Source organism: Phacochoerus africanus, chromosome 1 (genome assembly GCF_016906955.1).
Source record: "Phacochoerus africanus isolate WHEZ1 chromosome 1, ROS_Pafr_v1, whole genome shotgun sequence".
NCBI lineage: Eukaryota > Metazoa > Chordata > Mammalia > Artiodactyla > Suidae > Phacochoerus > Phacochoerus africanus.
The window spans coordinates 109,854,299-109,871,828 of NC_062544.1; the positions used below are offsets into that span (position 1 = coordinate 109,854,299).

Genomic DNA, 17,530 nt, shown 5'->3' on the forward strand with positions numbered 1-17,530 from the left:
TTGTTCTTCAGTTTCATTTTCTCAGATTCCAGTGCATTGATTCTGGCTGAGGTTTTCCTTTGCCTATGAAGGCTACCAAGCCAGCAGAGACATCTCAGTCTAACAGACTCCTTGCTTAATTACTTTAACAGAAGCAGGGTTTGTGTTAGATATTTTAACAAAAATTACATTTATTTAAAAATAATAGTCATTTTTTGCATGATTAACAGTAGATTTTTTTTTTTGCATGATTAACAGGAGAATTATGAAAAAATGAAACTCCAAGATGCTCCAGGAGAGGCTAAGTGTTGAGGGTCCCTGCCCACTCTGGGGGTTCTCTATTTTCACAGCCAGAGTAGGCCAGGAGCTCTGCAGTCAGGTACCTTGGGCCTTAGAGTGCCTCTGAGGACTGTGCTGGCCTGTACATCTCATTCAGGTATTCATAGGTACCACTGAGCTGCCCCAACTTCTGTGCCAAGGAAAGGATTCATGCAGCTAGCCACTTGGTCTCTCATTTGTTCTGGATTGTTCGTTACATAAGCCTGGTCCAGGTTCTGAATTTTAGCTCAGAGGGATGATGAATTTCAGTCAATAAACAGATAATCAGGAATGGGAAATTTATAATATAGAGAGCAAGTAATCTCAATGAGAAGTGAAAAATTCTCACTTAAATGATAGTAATAACAGAGGTGCAAGAGTTCTCTTTGTGGCTCAATGGGTTAAGAATCTGACCAGGATCCATGAGGATGCAGGTTTGATCCCTGCCTTCATTCAGTGGGTTAGGGATCCAGTGTTGCCACAAGCTGTGGTGTAGGTCGCAGATTCAGCTCAGATCTCTTGCTGTGGCTGTGGTGTAGGCCAGCTCCAATTCAACTCCTACCCTGGGAACCTCCATGTGCTTCAGGTGCAGCCCTAAAAAAAAAAAAAAAAAAGAAAGAAAGAAAGAAAGAAAAACAAACCAGAGGTGCAAATGAAACTTTTAAAAGTTCCAAAGATGAAACATTCTATTCTTAGGAATTACTGATTAGGAGATTGATTAGGGTTTTGTCCATCTGAAGGAGGCATGAAATTGGTTTATAAAACTCTTTTTTTCTTCTTACACTCAGTGTAGGACAGGGACGGAGCAAAATGAAAGAAAAATAGTGGAAGATATTTGTATTAAACTTGACTTAGAGAGTAATTTTCTTGGGGAATACGATTCCAGAGGCTAAGGTGGCCAGATTTGAAAGAGAAAAGAGGCCTCTCTAGGAGTTCCCTTATGACACAGCAAGTTAAGTTGTCACTGTAGTGGGCAAGCACAGCCCCAAAAAAAGAGAGAGAGAAAAAGAGGCATGTCTTGACTGAAATGTCCTCAAAGTTGGGGCTCTGAAAGAGGGCCTTATTTGGGGGATAACAAGATCAGGAATGATGGCATGTCCCAGGAAGATCCAAGGGAAAAAGCAGCTAATTATCAGCGAGAAAATGGAAGTGATGCCCCCAAGAAAGCACAGATCCAGAAACTGCTGAGAGCTACCCGCTAGAAACTGGTAGCAGCACTTGTAGGACCATCCCCACCCCTCCTTCACCCCACCCTCAGACCCCAGACTGGGACAGTTCTACACAGCAGTCACCAAATTTGGACAGAATCCATTTAACATTCATTCAAGTAATTACGAGTACTCAGGCACTGTTTAGGTCAATAAAAATTCCCTGATCTCCTATTTCAAACTGGTTTCCTAGACACTAAGTCTATGTCAGGATGTGATTTAAAAACAAAACAGGCGTTCCTGTCGTGGCTCAGTGGTTAACGTATCCGACTAGGAACTATAAGGTTGCAGGTTTGATCCCTGGCCTTGCTCAGTGGGTTAAGGATCCGGAGTTGCCGTGAGCTCTGGTGTAGGTCGCAGACGTGGCTCGGATCCCAAGCTGCTGTGGCCATGGTGTAGGCTGGTGGCTACAGCTCTGATTAGACCCCTAGCCTGGGAACCTCCATATGCTGCGGGAGCGGCCCAAGAAATGGCAAAAAGACAAAAAAAAAAAAGATAAATATAGCATGGTGAGAGGGAAAGAGTGTGGGGTGCTGTTGTAACTAAGGAGATGAAGGAAGACCTCCTCACTGAGGTTACACTTCAGGGGAGACAGGGAGAAAGTACCTGAATGAGCTGTGCTCCAGCTTCTCCTGTTCAAGGAAGAGCTAGGAGGCCAGCCTGGCCACAGGATGGCACCGGGACACTTGAAAGAGCTCTGGCAACTCTGGAAAGGCTGATTTTTAAGGGGGAACACCAGCGGAAGAACTTGAGTTAAGGAGGTATCAAAATCGTCCAGCCAACAAATAATGAGGCTCTTTCCTCTTTATTCCAACCAACGATGAGGATGTGCTCACAGGCAGAGGAAGGAAGGAATGCACTACCTGCTGACGTTGCTTCCTGCTCCTTGTACCTGGTGGAAAAGCAGGCAGGTGGCCCCAAACCTCAGCACCACTAGGAAAGGCCAGGAGGGTTTAAACACTTTGTATTTACTTCCTCACACTTTACCACAAGCTGGGTGGCTTAAAACCATGAAAATTTATTCTCTTACAGTTCTGGAGGCTGGAAGTCTGAAATCAAGTTGTCCCCATGATGACTCATACCTGAAGGAAGCTCCGCTAGCACGTGTTTTCTCCATAGGGCACATCACAGCCTGCTTGTGCTTAGAACACGAGACAGCACGTTGGCACTACATTCAGCGCCACTTTAAACAACAAAATCACCAACAACAAGTACAGAAAAATTGAAATGTGTGGCACAAATAGACCGTGAAAAGGACACTTGTTTACAGCTTGAGAGCTGAAGCAAGAAGGCAGAATGGTGTCTTGTTCCATCTCAGCTGGGAGCCTGCGTTGGGTGACTCAAATTTTTCCCACTCTGTGCCTGTCCCAAGCTTTCAGAGGTGGCCTCTTCCGAGCAGCTGACCCAGGGCCCAGCCCAGTGTTCAGAAAGAGTGTTAGCCATTCACATGAGGAAGGGCCAGAAGCCTGCCATGCCCTGGCCAGGTAACAGGCAGTAATGCAAGCTCCTATTTATGCACAGAAATTTCTCTTTCTGGAGTGGTATGGGTCCCAGTAAGAGTTGAGGGTGTTCCAAATGAGGCCCAGGAAATTGTTTTTATCAAGTGCACCAGATGAGATAACAGCATCAGGCTAAGGGCTCTTCTCTGCACCAAGCATGCCTCACACCCTTCCACATAAAAGGCACATTTCATCCTCAGAAAGCTGAAGTGACTTGTCCACTGTCACAGAGCTGGCCAGAGCCCCAGACAAAAGACCCTGACTTCCTGTCCAGACTCTCCCACTTTCTCAATCTCCTAATCTGCTCTGAAGTTGAAAGTAGTTGGAAGGAGAATAGAAAAAAGAATTTGAAAGACGGAAATTGATTAAGAGGGCTCCTAAATCTGATTAATTTCTTTTTAAAAACATTTTTAAAAAGTTAAAGTATAGCTGATTTAAAATAATGTTGTGCCAGAGTTCCAGTTGTTGCTCAGCAGTAACAAACCTGACTAGTATCCATGAGGATGTGGGTTCAATCCCTGGCCTCACTCAGTGGGTTAAGGATCCAGCGTGGTGGTTAGCTGTGGTGTAGGTCACAGACATAGCTCAGATCTGGCATTGCTGTGGCTGTGGTGTAGGCCAGCAGCTACAGCTCTGATTTGACCTCTACCCTGGTAACTTCCATATGCCATGGGTGTGGCCCTAAAAAGACAAAAAAAAAATCGTTGTGCCAATTTCTGCTGTAAGGTAAAGTGACCCATCATACGTATACATTCCCTTTTTTATATTATATTTCATCAGGGTCTATCCCAAGATACTGGATATGGTTCCCTGTGCTGTACAGTAGGACCTCACCGCATGTTCATCCTAAATGTAATAGTTTGTGTCCACTAACCCCAAACTCCTAGTCCTTCCTACTTTCTCCCCCCTCCTCCTTGGCAATCACAGATCTATTCTCTATGTCTGTGAGTCTGTTTCTGTTCTACAGATAGGTCCATTTGTGCCATATTTAAGATTCCACATGTAAGTGATATCATATATTTGTCTTTCTCTTTCTGACTTACTTCACTTACTATGATCATGTCTAGTTGCATCTATGTTACTGCAAATGGCATTATATTGTTCCTTTTTATGACTGAGTAGTATTCCATTATGTATAAGTACCATATCTTCTTAGTCCATTCACCTGTTGATGAAATTTAGGTTGTTTCCATGTCTTGGGCATTGTGAATAGTGCTGCTATGAACATATGGGTGCATTATCTTTTCAAATTGTAGTTTTGTCCAGATATGTGCCCAGCAGTGGGACTGCTGGATCATATGGTAGTTCTATATTTGATTTTCTAAGGAGCCTCCATACTTTTCGCCATAGTGGTTGTACTAATTTACATTCCCACAAACAGTGCAGGAGGGCTCCCTTTTCTCCACACCCTCTCCAGCTTTTGTTGTTTGTAGACTTATCAATGATGGCCATTCTGACTAATGTGAGGTGGTACCTCATTGTAATTTTGATTTGCATTTCTCTAATAATTACTGATGTTGAGGATTTTTTCTACTGGCCATCTGCATGTCTTCTTTAGAGAAATGTCTATTTAGGTCTTCTGACCATTTTTCGATTGGTTGTTCAAATCTGGTTAATTTCTAACCTGAGCCAAGTAATATGGAGAAATAACACTGGAGGGTGAGGAGGGCAGACTTAGGCTGCCCAGGATGGACCTTTTATTGAAGAAGTTGAGCTGAACTCTGGGGCAGCAGCAGGGAGGGTGGGAAAGAGGTGGCTGTGAGGTTGTCAAATGCCACCTGCCCAACTCATCCCCTTCCGTTCCTCCCCCATCCCCCCATTCCCTCCCCCTTCTATCCCTTCCCTTTCTTCCTGGCCCACTGCTCAGACTGCCACTGTCTGACCCAGCTGATGGAGGCAACCAGGCAGCTCTAGGACTGGTTGCCCCCAAAGTAGGCTCTGTAAGCCTTGCTGCTTCAGCCACAGCACTGCAGGTGGGAGGGACACCTTTGGCTATGGGTCTCTCTCCTTCTCGTGTGCTTGCCACCAGGATTTCTCCAGGTTTCCCTTCCCTTCCACCTCATGTGGTTGCCACGTAACAGAGCCTCAGAACCACTTGGGGAGTGTTTTAGAAATGCTGATGGCCCGACCAACTCCATGAGAACTTCTGGACTTGGAGCCAGTAGTGCTGCAGTTGTACATGAGTATGAATACCTGATGCCTTCTCCTCAGCCCTGCTGAGCTTTGCCAAGCCTTGGCACCCCGCCCCCAACCCTGGAAACCCAGAATTCTCTGGAAAAAACAGGTAAATGATGTTACTCATAGTAGTTAGAGAGAAGACACTTAGCCTATGTTAACTTAAATGTGTCACACATTCTTAAATACTTTGAATGTATTAAGAGGCTAAAGGAAATCTTTATGTGACCCAGAAACACTATCTGGGTATCTTCCAAAAACCTCCTTGCACAATTATTTTAGAGTGTGGTTTTTTTTGTTTGTTTGTTTGTTTTTTGCTTTTTAGGGCCCCACCCACTGCTTATGGAGGTCCCCAGGTTAGGGGTCAAATCGGAGCTACAGCTGCCGGCCTACGCCACAGCCACATCAATGTACAATCCAAGCCATGTCTGTGGTCTACACCACAGCTCATGGCAATGCTGGATCCTTAACCCACTGAGTGAGGCCAGGGATTGATCCTGCAACCTCATGGTTCCTAGTCAGATTCGTTTCCGCTGTGCCATGACAGGAACTCCTCGAGGGTGGTTTTAATGAAACAGAACTAGATGTGATATTTTTCACACAATATTTCACACCAGTCACAGTCAGAAAGATTCCTTTATTAAATATTCTCTGGTCAGCACCTTATCTGAATGAGCTTTATGATGCAGAAGAGCATTTGCTTTTAGGGGGAAAAGGAGGCAATTTCTTCCTCCAGCCACAGATAGGAGCCCAGTGCAGGAATTTCCTTAGTTAACACCAGGCAGGACAGGTGAGTGGATGGTGGGACATGCCGTGTGGAGGGAAGGCAGGTGCTCTGCTTGGGGTGGACCTGAGTACAAGGCCGGAGAGCTGGGAGGATAGGAGTGTTCAGAGGATGGCACAGAGGGTGAGGGGTGGAGTTTCGGGGGTGGGGTGCATGTGGCCTTTTGGGAAGGTGAACTTGGAAGGCCTGGCCTGGGAGGGGTCCAAATGCCATGCTACCGCCCAGTGTAGGTGGGGGTTTCTACTTCCGGAAAGACCCTCGGCTGCAGTGATGGAAAGTGGCTCAAGCAGCCTGGAGGGGCCAAGAGACCAGGACAGAGATGGTTATGCAGGCCTGAGCTGAGACAGGGGTTGCCCAGCTGGAGGATTTGCTGAAGGCAGGTCTTTTCTCTTGAGAGGTGGTTAGTGACACGGGTCAGGCCAGGCTGTCCGTGAACAGGCCTTGTGAAGCACACACGGAGAGACTTGCCTACTCACTCTGGACTCTGCCCTGCTCATCTCAACTTCCTCCTTCCTAAGCCTCTCCTGGAGGAGACAGGGATGATGAGGCACCTCGGGGTATACTGTGGCCGCCCACCCACGTGGAGCCCTTGTAGCCTCATTCCCAGGACCCAGGAACTGCAAGGGCTTGGTGTCCAGTGGATGGAAGAGAGGGCTTCGGAGATGCCTTGGACAGCTTAGTGTCTATGGAACACTGTCCCACAGAGACTTGGCACAAGCAAGAGAGGAAAGAGCAAGAGCTGGGAGGCAGGGATGCAGGGATTCGATCAAGGTCCCAGGATGGCCATGTCCTCCTGTGCGTCTCTCCTCCCAGATCATCAGCCCAGCAGCCCAGTGGATAAGGATCTTTAAACATTAGAACTAGAAAGGGCAACTGCAGCCTGTCTCCACTGTTTACAGGGAGTAAAGGTGTGTTCCTGGTTAAAGATGGGCAAATGGCAAAGCCCGCCTGAGATCCACCCTTCCTATCATGGAGTCCAGGGCCCTCCTTTGGTAATAATTTGCTGGATGAAGCCATGCGTTCCACGTCTTTCGAAATTCCCTGTGGAGTCTAGTGCTGTTCTTAGAACTTAGAGCCAGAATCAACTGATCTTTGTCCTTGGGGCAAAGACCCAGTACATGCCCAGTCCAGGGATATAAGGGGCAAGCAGGTCTGAATCCTTGCTCTCCAAAACAGGAAACCTGCTCCAGTTCCTGTGTCCTGCTCCAGATCTGTCAGGGCCCAGGTGACGGTGATGTGGTCAGTTCACCAGGACCATGGCGATGGGTCAGAACACCGAGGTGTGGAAGCAAGTGTTCCAGGAATTAATTCAGGAGGTGAAGCCATGGCACATGTGGACCCTGATACTAGACAGAAGCCTTCTTCCCAACATCCTGAAGCCAGGGTGGACACAATATCAGCAGTGGACTTTTGCCAGGTAAGGAATGTGATGGTAATATTCCAGAAAAGTCTTGCTTATTTCTTACTGTGCATACTTGTTACTTGTTCAGCTCATACTTACAAAGTGAAGATTACAGGAAGTAAGGTGCCCATCATCCAAGGATGTTTTAGCATCATTAAAGATTTTTTTCCTTATATGGAACCCCAAAACAACAGCAGGACTGGCTGATGCTCAGATAGAAATCTGAGGGTGAGGGGAAAGCATGAGAAGCATCAGGAAAAGAGAAGCAGAGGAATGAATGTTATTTCCCTCAACTGCAGGAGAGTTGGCTGAGCCAGGCTCAGGGCGTATGCTCCCTCCCTGGAAGGCCTGGGGTCCAACATAACCCAGGGGAGAAGCCCTGGATGCTGAAGAGACCCCCCTCAGGGAAGGGGTTGAGGACCAGGGAGCTGGCAACACACAGCAACCTTACCCCTCTCTACTTGGAGAAGATGGATCCTTTTAAAAATAGTGTCCTCAGAAGTCATCCAAAGTCTCACCCTTTTTTTCAAATGGGAAAGCAGAGCCCCAAGGATTGGGGGTGGGAGCTTTGGACTTGATCCCAGAACTGGGGCCATGCTCATTGCCTGCATACCACCTCCCCCAGGAGAGGGTCTGGGTAGAGGAAGCAGAGCTCTCCTCTCCTGGTGGCCCGTACTTTTCCCAGGCCAGGAGCTGGCACTGGGAGCATCCTTTGGAGCAGAGTCTCAGCTCACTGCTTGCAGTTCTGGAGGTGGGAAGTCAAAGACCAAGGTGCCATCTCCTCTCCTGAGTCACAGGTTTTTCATTGTAGCCTCACATGGCAGGAGTTAGGACGCTCTGTGGGGTCTCTTTTATAAGAACACAAATCCCATTCACAAGGGCTCCACCCTCATGGCCTAATCGCCTCCCAAAGTCTCTACCTTCTGGACACCATCAAGGTGCCATCTCCTCTGGCAACATCTCCTCTGGCAGCCATCTCCAACATGGCAATTGTTGGGGAGGGGAGACACAAACATTCAGATCACACATATCTACACTCACCTGTACCTATTTGAGGCTTGCAGCTCAGGGTTCCTGGGGGTGCTGTACTTGTAGCCTTTGACCAACTTAGATCTATGTTTGAAGAAGCCTTGGTTTGTGGTCAGGACACTGGAGTTCCAGTCCTGCCTCTTCTATCCACTACGTCTCTAAGCATGACAAATTCCCAGTGTGTTCCTAAGCTCTAAAGTAATGACATTAGACACAGAATTTGCCCAAGACCCCTTCCAGCTCTGATGGCTTGTGATTTGCCGTTTTCATGGCAGACACACCTGTGGGTCACAGAGTGTGTTGGCGGCACAATGGAGACAGGAACAATCCATGATCCCAGTCAAATCATGTCTCCATGTGCCCCTCGGGCATAGCCCACAACTTGGCCATAATGAGCCAACTGAGGGTCCTGTCTTCTGTCTCCACAGGTTTCAGTGCTCATCATGCTCTCGGAACTGGGCCTCCTCCCAAGTTCAGGTCCTTTTCCACATGCACTGGAGTGAGGGGGAGTCCAGGGGCCAGGTGAAGATGAGGATCTTTTCCCAAAGATGTAAGAAGTGCTCCCAATCTTCGTTTGAGGTTCCCAAGTTCACAGAAGAGAACATCTCAAGGATCCTGAACAATCTGGTATTGCGAATTCTGAAGAAATGCTACGGAGAAGGATTTAAGTTGGTGGAGATTCCTATCATCAAGGAAATTTCTCTTGAAGGGCCACATGACAGTGACAACTGTGAGGCATGTCTGCAGGGCTTTTGCATCCAGAGTGGGTTAGGTCTGGCCACGCAGACACCAATGTCCCCATCACTTCCTACAATAAGCTCACCCCCTATTGAGATAGCAATCCGAATGCCTTCTCCCACAAGGAGTAGCACCACAGAGGATGCAGTGAAGAAAAAGAAGGTAATACCCAGACCCTGGTTTCCTGAACCTACACAAGCTGAGAGCCTCCCCACTTCCTGGAGCCCAAGAGCAGACACCAACTCCCAGAATCAGAGAGCAGACATCAGCTCCCAGAGCCCAAGAGCAGATACCAACTCCTCCCAGAGCCAGAGAGTAGACATCAGCTCCCAGAACCTGAGAGCAAAGACCAACTCCCAGAGCCCAAGAAGAAAGACCAACTCCCAGAGCCCGAGAGCAAAGACCAAATCCCAGAGCCCAAGAACAGACATCAGCTCTCAGAGGTGGAGAGCGAATACCTACCTCCAAGTGGAGAGAAGAGTCCAAGACTCCCTCTCCAGGGAGGTTGACTATTCCCACATAGCTCAAATTTTCAGGAGCAGGAATTTAGGCTGTTGCTGTTGTCTTATCCTAATAATCATCGTCATTGTAATTGTTATAAAAATCACTATCTGAGCCTCAAAGGCATGATGCTGAGTTTAAAAACTCAGACACACAGTCTAATCCCACTGATGTGAAATATTCAGAATACATAAATCCAGAGACAGGAAGTGTCTGTCACTTCCCCTCAATCATGGGGCTGGAGGTGGGGTGGAGAAGGAAATGAGGAACAGCTATTTAATCTGTAGGGTTTTTTCTAGGTGGCGGATGATGAAAATATTTTAGAGGTAATGGTTGCACAACACTGTGAATATACCAAATTGCTCACTTTAAAATGGTTAATTTAATGTAAATTTCACATCAGGTGGTGCTCACTTTAAAATAGTTAATTTAATGTAAATTTCACATCAGCTTAAAAAAAAAAACGAAAAATGCTATAATTTCATTCATTCTCTGGAAAATGGAGGCCAAAGCATTTATGGCTCCCCAAATGATCTGGAATTCTCATGAAACCCAGGACCCTGTTACCAGGAAATTCTACATGGACCCTCTGACGTCAGTCTGTGGCGGCATTTGCTGTCTGAAGCGTTAGACCGAGAACTCCGGCTTTTGGAACACTGGTCTCTGCAGAGGAGCAGCACGCACCTGAGGGCTGAGGCAGGACCATCCACCAAGGTGGGGAGATATCCTTACAACTCCATGTAATTTTTCTTTATACTTTACTATTTCTTGTTGCATGTTATATAATGTGTGCTAACCTATTAGTAGAATGGTATAGTGAAATAATGTATAGATAAATGCATTTGCCACAACATTGTAAATCAACTATAATTTTAAAAATGAGAGTAAAATAGATAAATACGCATCCATTAGGAGCGTGTGCTTATTTCTCATTGTAGGTTTTCTCTATCAAAAACATCAGGGCAGAATTCCCATTGTGGCTCAGTGGGTTACAAACCTGACTAGTATTGATGAGATGAAGGTTCGATCCCTGGCCCCGCTCAGTGGGCTAAGGATCACATGTTGCCGTGAGCTGTGGCGTAGGCCAGCAGCTGCAGCTCAGATTCAACCCCTAGCCAGGGAACGTCCATATGCTGCAGGTGTGGCCCTAAAAAGGTGGGAGGGGGATAAACAAAACCAAACAAAACATCAGTGCAGGAGGGTGGGCAGGGGTGGGGGTAGTCAGGAGCCTGTTCTGAAGGACCAAGGGCGGAAGTCTGTGCTTCCATTCTCACCAGGATTCTGAAAGCAAGTTGCTTTTTAAGTTTTCTGTTCTAATTAATGAGAATAATTTTAAGACTCATTCTTTTTTTTTTTTTTAATCTAGAAATAGGAATCCTGCTGTTTATGTGGCTAAAATGGAAACAATAGACATTTACAACAAATGTTTCTTTTCACTGCCCTTCCTCTCCTCCACCCATCTGGTCCTCTCACCAGGCACAGGCTGGGTCTGGCAGAGGCCCAGCCCACAGGCTCCTCCCCCTAGAGGAAGCTCTAGAATTTGTTCATTTTGAAAAACCAAAACTCTAAAGTCTTTAAATAACCACTCCCCTTTTCTCCCTCCCCTACACCCCTGCTAACCACCATTCTTTCTGTTTCTAGGAATTTGGCTTCTTTAGATACCTCATAGAGTGTTTGTCTTCTTGTAACTGGCTTATTTTCCTTAGCATGATGTCCTCAAGTTCCATCCATGTTGTCTCTTGTGACAGGATTTCCTTCCTTTTTGAGGTTAAATAATACTCCTTGTATGTATGTACCATATTTTGTTTATTCAGCCATCCACTGAGAGACATTGGGTTGCGTCCATCTCTTGGCTGTTGTGAATTATGTTGCTGTGAACATGAGTGTACAAATATTTAGTTGAGACTCTGCTTTCAATTCTTTCAGTTATATACACCACAGAACAATATCTAAATATCTAAAAGTATCTAAGTTTCTTTCCCATTCAAACAGTAATAAGACCCATGGAGGAACAGGAGTGGACACAAAGGGAATTACTTTCTGGAGCTAACTCTTGACGATCATCATGAGTTACCCTAAATTGGTGCCTGGCAAGCATCCCAAATGGTGGTTCTAGAAAGCTAGACTCAAGAAATCTGGTGTAGATCTTGCTATTAATTAAATACACTACTCAGGGTTCCTATGTGGCTCAGCAGGTTAAGGACAGGGACCCAACATTACCTCTATGAGGGTGCAGGGTGGATCCCTGGCCTTGGTGGGTTAAAGATCCAGAGTAGTTTAAGTTCCATCATAGGTGGCAGATGCGGCCATAAAATTAAAAAAAAGAAAAAATGTGCTACTCATGATTTCACTGAAGTGTCTTTGCCCTTTAACTTCCAACATATGAAGAATGGGTATAATAATAAGCTTTGGGAACCAGAACATTCTTCCCCAAGAATTACATTTTGGAGTTCCCGTCGTGGCGCAGTGGTTAACGAATCCGACTAGGAACCATGAGGTTGCGGGTTCGGTCCCTGCCCTTGCTCAGTGGGTTAACGATCCGGCGGTGCCGTGAGCTGTGCTGTAGGTTGCAGACGCGGCTCGGATCCTGCGTTGCGGAGGCTCTGGCGTAGGCCGGTGGCTACAGCTCAGATTCAACCCCTAGCCTGGGAACCTCCATATGCCGCGGGAGCGGCCCAAGAAATAGCAACGACAACAACAACAACAACAAAAAAAAAAGACAAAAAAAGCAATGTGAATGAAGGAATAAAATGTAATTCTTTTTTTTTGTCTTTTTTGTTGTTGTTATTGTTGTTGCTATTTCTTGGGCCGCTCCCGCGGCATATGGAGGTTCCCAGGCTAGGGGTCCAATCGGAGCTGTAGCCACCGGCCTACGCCAGAGCCTCCGCAACGCAGGATCCGAGCCGCGTCTGCAACCTACAGCACAGCTCACGGCACCGCCGGATCGTTAACCCACTGAGCAAGGGCAGGGACCGAACCCGCAACCTATGGTTCCTAGTCGGATTCGTTAACCACTGCGCCACGACGGGAACTCCCACATTGTTTTAATATTCATTCCTATATTCTACTACAAAAATTACTCTTCCAAATTATGCATCAGTCCATATGATTCATGTAAAATTTTCGAACTTCTATTATTTCCTCTAAGATGCTTTAGAATATTTCTACATTTTTATATTTATATGACTAAAGTAAATAGTATTTCTACAAGCCTCATATTTAAACAATACATTTGTTTGGAAGTATTATAAAATAATTATATGTCAATATAGTACTTTTTTAGTTATTTTTATGTAACAATGAGACAAGGTTTTTGCACAAAAGACTGATTTTATTGAAATAAATTTTACACGAGTTATGGACAGTCAATTTATGTGAAAGTCCCATTGTCCCCCTTTTCAGATGTATTTTTACATCTGGCTGTATATAACATATCTTGGGGAGTTCCCATTGCAGCTCAATTGATTAAGGATCCAGCACTGCTGCAAGCGGTGGTGTAGGTCACAGGTGCAGCTTGGATCTGGCGTTGCTGTGGCTATGGCATGTGCCAACAGCTGCAGCTCTGACTCAAACCCTAGCCTGGGAACTTCCATATGCTGCGGATGCTGCCCTAAAAAGACAAAAAAATAATAACAGTAACATATACCCTGGCATGAAATAAAATTCCAAGATCATTCACTATTATGACTAATAAATTTGAATTATATTTTTAAATGCAAATATGAAAATTGTTTGAGGTTCAATTAAAGTGACTTCTCATTTTCCTACTCATTTCATCTCTTAACCTACTTCTTAGAGTTTGTTTTTAAGTTGAAGCAGTGCTCTACTGAAGCATTACCATGTAGCTTTAGAATATTCTGTTTTATGTCTGTTGAGGATAAATATTTAGAATTATGATTAAGCCTATCAAGACAATGTTATGGTATCATTATTAACCATTCTAGGATAAGAAAATAAAAATTACCCTTCATTTCTAGCTCAGATTAACTTCCAAAAAACTCAATTGGCTAGACCTGTGCTGTCCAATATGGTAACTACCTTTGCCTATTTAAATTTAAATGTAATTGAAAATTTAGTTCTTCAGTTACACCATACCTTGTCCAAGGGCTCAAGAAGCATGTGAATCTGGTGGTTACTAAATTGGACAGCATAGATATAAAACATTCCCATTACTGCAGAAAGCTCTACTGGATAGCACTGGGCTAGACCAAAGAGTTGTTGAATCATATAGAAACATGTGAATATATGCATTTTTTTCTTCTTAGTCACAAAAACTACTTGTTTTAACTTACCATCAACACTTTCACAATCCTGTCTATTTTAGCCCAATAGTATAAAAATAGATGTTTGTACAATTTCTCCACATTATACAGTATGATGTAAAAGTCCAAATCCCTGTAATGAATCTCTGCTTTGCCAGTGTAAACCCAGCCTCATGAGCTCCCTCTGGACCACAGAGTCTTGGCCACGGGCAGAGTTCTCCTGTGCTACCTGCAGAAAAGCCTTGCTAGGAACTCCTCGTCAGTGTGGTCATTCCTACTACCTTATATGGCCACCTTGAAGGATGGGTCCCTGGGGGCACTGCCTCTGCTCCCTGCTCTGAGATGGGTCCCAGGACCACTAAGGTGTCCACTCAGGGTAGGCTGACCATCCATGCAGGCCATACAAGCTTCCTGTGACCAGCCAGGCCCACACTTCCTCCACTAGGCTGCCGTCCAAGCCCAACGCCTAGGCAGACAATCCACCCCTTCTTCCTACCTTCAAGGCCCAGTTTATACCTAGTCTTTCCTGAGAGCCTACACTAATAAAATATAACTTAAAATGTAGGAAAATAACAATTTGTATAAAGCCAAGGAAAGCTGTTCTCAGTAAAAGAAATAATGCATTAAAACTCAAAATAAAATAAGCTCTCATCTGACTAGTCCAATATAAATACTCTTTTCATAACCCCTTTATCCTTTGATGCCTGAAAACAGTGCAATCAACTTCAAAATTTGGTCTTTAAGTGATAATTTTTAAAATAACACATTTTCTAAAATAGTATATGTGTATTATTTGGAAACAAGTGTATGCAAATGAACCTCTAAATTATCAATATATAAATCATCAGTTCTCCAGTCCACAGAGAGAGGTATTCACATATTTGAAATTTGAAAATCACTTTTCCTAACTATGACCCTGGTTTCTAGACTTTGTCTTTAAGCCCAAACCATTCATTATTCCTCTCTGACATGACCCACAACCCAAAGATTTATAACTCCACAGGTTAAGAAGATTCCACAGTCTTCCGATAGAGGGCTTCAAAGCTGAAGGCTGAAAGACACTTTGGTGGTATAGCTGGGAACAGATTCTGTAACAAAAGGAAAAAAATATACTCAACCATTCTCCATCCTATTATAAAGTAAAATTACATGCTGTGCCTATGTCAAAACACAAATTATTGATGCTTCATTCTTTGACTACAGAGATAAATGCATTTTTCACCGTTACAAAAGTGTAATCATGCTTTAGAGATATTTAAAGATAGAAGAACACAGTATTATTAAGTCTCATCTTTTGTAATCTTTCCAACCAACTCACACAGCTACATCAACATCTTGGAAACTGTATGATCGTAAGATAATATAGGTTGATAAAATAGAAATAGATGGCCAAGGACTTGGAACTATGGATACCAGGTGGAAGGGGATACAGTTTCTAAGAGAACTTTGGGCTATACCTAAACCACACGCAAGCTTAGTAAATAATCCTCTGTCCACTGGTTGCTGCCTTCTTTCTCTCTTTCTCTCTCTGTCTCTCTCTGGTCAAAGGTTGGTCTATACCAATAGCTCTCAAGGTGTGTTTCTCAGACTTATGCATCAACATCATCTGGGAACATCACCCCAGGCCTGATAAGTTGAAAATTCTGAGGATGGGGCGTGCAGCTGATTCATATGTTCACTTCCTCATCATTCGTGGATCACATGAGGTTGGATGTCCATGTGGACTGACTAAATCTACTTTTTTTCCCTTGTAGCAGTAGACTATCTCAGACATTAATCGGATGGGGAAGGAGAGAAAAGAAAGAAGACAATATGATGAAGGAAAAAAAAACTTAAAAAAATTCAAAGCATCTATCTGATCACATACAGGTTGAACTCTTAAGAAATCACCATTTTTGTAGGTCAAAGCCAGCTGAATATTGGCAATATCATTTGGTTCAACTTAATATGAATATATAAAGGATAGAATTATTATAATTATTTAGAAGTAAATGAATTAAAAATCTAAAATTAACTTTTAAAATCAAACTATTTTAATTGCTTACTACATATATCCAAAGATTAATATCTATTTTCTCTAATTCACTCTTGTATTTTTACATAATAGCACTAAAATATAATTATGATGAATCAAATAAAGTACAAGAAAGTTTTTCACAAGAGGAAAATCATAATCTGTTGATGGACTTTTAGGTTGTTTCCATGTCTTGGCTATTGTGAACAGAGCTGCAATGAACATGCAGGTGCATGTGTCTTTTTCAAGGAAAGTTTTGTCTGGATATATGCCCAAAAGTGAGATTGCTGGGTCATATGGTAGTTCTATGTATAGTTTTCTAAGGTACATCCTTACTGTTTTCTGTAGTGGCTGTACCAGCTTACATTCCCATCAACAGTGCAAGAGGGTTCCCTTTTCTCTACACCCCCTCCAGCATTTGCTATTTGTGGACTTATTAATGATAGCCATTCTGACTGGTGTGAGGTGGTATCTCATGGTAGTTTTTATTTGCATTTCTCTAATAATCAGTGATGTTGAACATTTTTTCATGTGCTTGTTAGCCATCTGTATAGCTTCCTTAGAGAAATGTCTATTCGGGTCTTCTGCCCATTTTTCATTTGGGTTATTGGCTTTTTTGCTGTTGAGTTGTATAAGTTGCTTGTCTATTTTAGAGATCAAGCCCTTGTCAGTTGCATCACTTGAAACTATTTTCTCCCATTCTGTAAGCTGTCTTTTTGTTTTCTTTTTGGTTTCCTTTTCCAAAAGGAAATGCGCAAAAGCTTGTCAGTTTGATTAGTTCCCACTGGTTTATTTTTGCTTTTTATTTCTGTTGCTTTGGGAGACTGACCTGAGAAAACCTTCCTAAGGTTGATGTCAGAGAATGTTTTGCCTATGTTCTCTTCCAGGAGTTTGATGGTGTCTTTCTTATATTTAAGTCTTTAAGCCATTTTGAGTTTATTTTTGTGCATGGTGTGAGGGTGTGTTCTGGTTTCACTGATTTGCATGCAGCTGTCCAGGTTTCCCAGAAATACTTACTGAAAAGACTGTCTTTTTCCCATTTTATGTTCTTGCCTCCTTTGTCAAAGATTAATTGACCATAGGTGTCTGGGTTTATTTCTGGGTTCTCTATTCTGTTCCATTGGTCTGTCTGTCTGTTTTTGGTACCAGTACCACAGTATCTTGATGACTGTGGCTTTGCAATATTGCCTGAAGTCTGGGAGAGTTATGCCTTCTGCTTGGTTTTTGTTCCTCAGAATTTCTTTGGCAATTCTGGGTCTTTTGTGGTTCCATATAAATTTTTTGATCGCTTGTTCTAGTTCTATGAAAAATGTCATGGGTGATTTGATAGGGATTGCATTGAATTAGGAAGATGTGGTATATATACACGATGGAATAAAAAACAACAAAATAATGCCATTTGCAGCAACATGGATGGAACTAGAGACTCTCATACTGAGTAAAGTTAAGTCAGAAAGAGAAAGACAAATACCATATGATAGTACTTATATCTGGAATCTAATATACAGTACAAATGAACCTTTCCACAGAAAAGGAAGTCATGGACTTGGAGAATAGACTTGTAGTTACCAAGGGGGATGAGGAGGGAGTGGGATGGATTGGGAGCTTGGGATTAATAGAT

The 17,530-nt window shown here is 43.8% G+C and overlaps 2 protein-coding genes and 2 long non-coding RNA genes across 7 annotated transcripts in view; 1 reads left to right on the forward strand and 3 right to left on the reverse strand.

Moving 5' to 3' along the window:
* Positions 1-5,796: 5,796 nt before the first annotated feature.
* On the reverse strand, positions 5,797-11,366 carry LOC125123046 (uncharacterized). Of its 2 annotated transcripts, XR_007133965.1 has the most exons (3): positions 11,296-11,366; positions 8,407-9,044; positions 5,797-7,587 (listed from the first exon to the last, which is right to left on the reverse strand). It is a non-coding gene; the product is annotated as an uncharacterized LOC125123046 (long non-coding RNA). The 2 variants fall into 2 exon arrangements; XR_007133964.1 differs by having other exon boundaries at positions 5,797-9,044.
* Positions 7,159-14,365, forward strand: RTP3 (receptor transporter protein 3). The gene is made up of 3 exons (XM_047772188.1): positions 7,159-7,380; positions 8,823-9,575; positions 14,293-14,365. Exons 1-3 carry the CDS (start codon positions 7,220-7,222, stop codon positions 14,363-14,365), a joined length of 987 nt encoding a protein of 328 aa, XP_047628144.1. The 5' UTR covers positions 7,159-7,219.
* On the reverse strand, positions 11,421-12,117 carry LOC125123055 (uncharacterized). Its single transcript, XR_007133966.1, has 2 exons — positions 11,854-12,117; positions 11,421-11,504 (listed from the first exon to the last, which is right to left on the reverse strand). It is a non-coding gene; the product is annotated as an uncharacterized LOC125123055 (long non-coding RNA).
* Positions 14,366-14,623: 258 nt separating the features above from the next.
* The window catches only part of LRRC2 (leucine rich repeat containing 2), a 46,167-nt gene continuing 43,260 nt past the window's right edge, over positions 14,624-17,530 (reverse strand). For all 3 annotated transcript variants that reach the window (XM_047772180.1, XM_047772161.1, XM_047772171.1), the window contains one exon: positions 14,624-14,983. In XM_047772180.1, the coding sequence (XP_047628136.1) occupies positions 14,800-14,983 (184 nt within the window). In that variant the 3' untranslated portion in view covers positions 14,624-14,799. The remainder of the gene's footprint in view (positions 14,984-17,530) is intronic.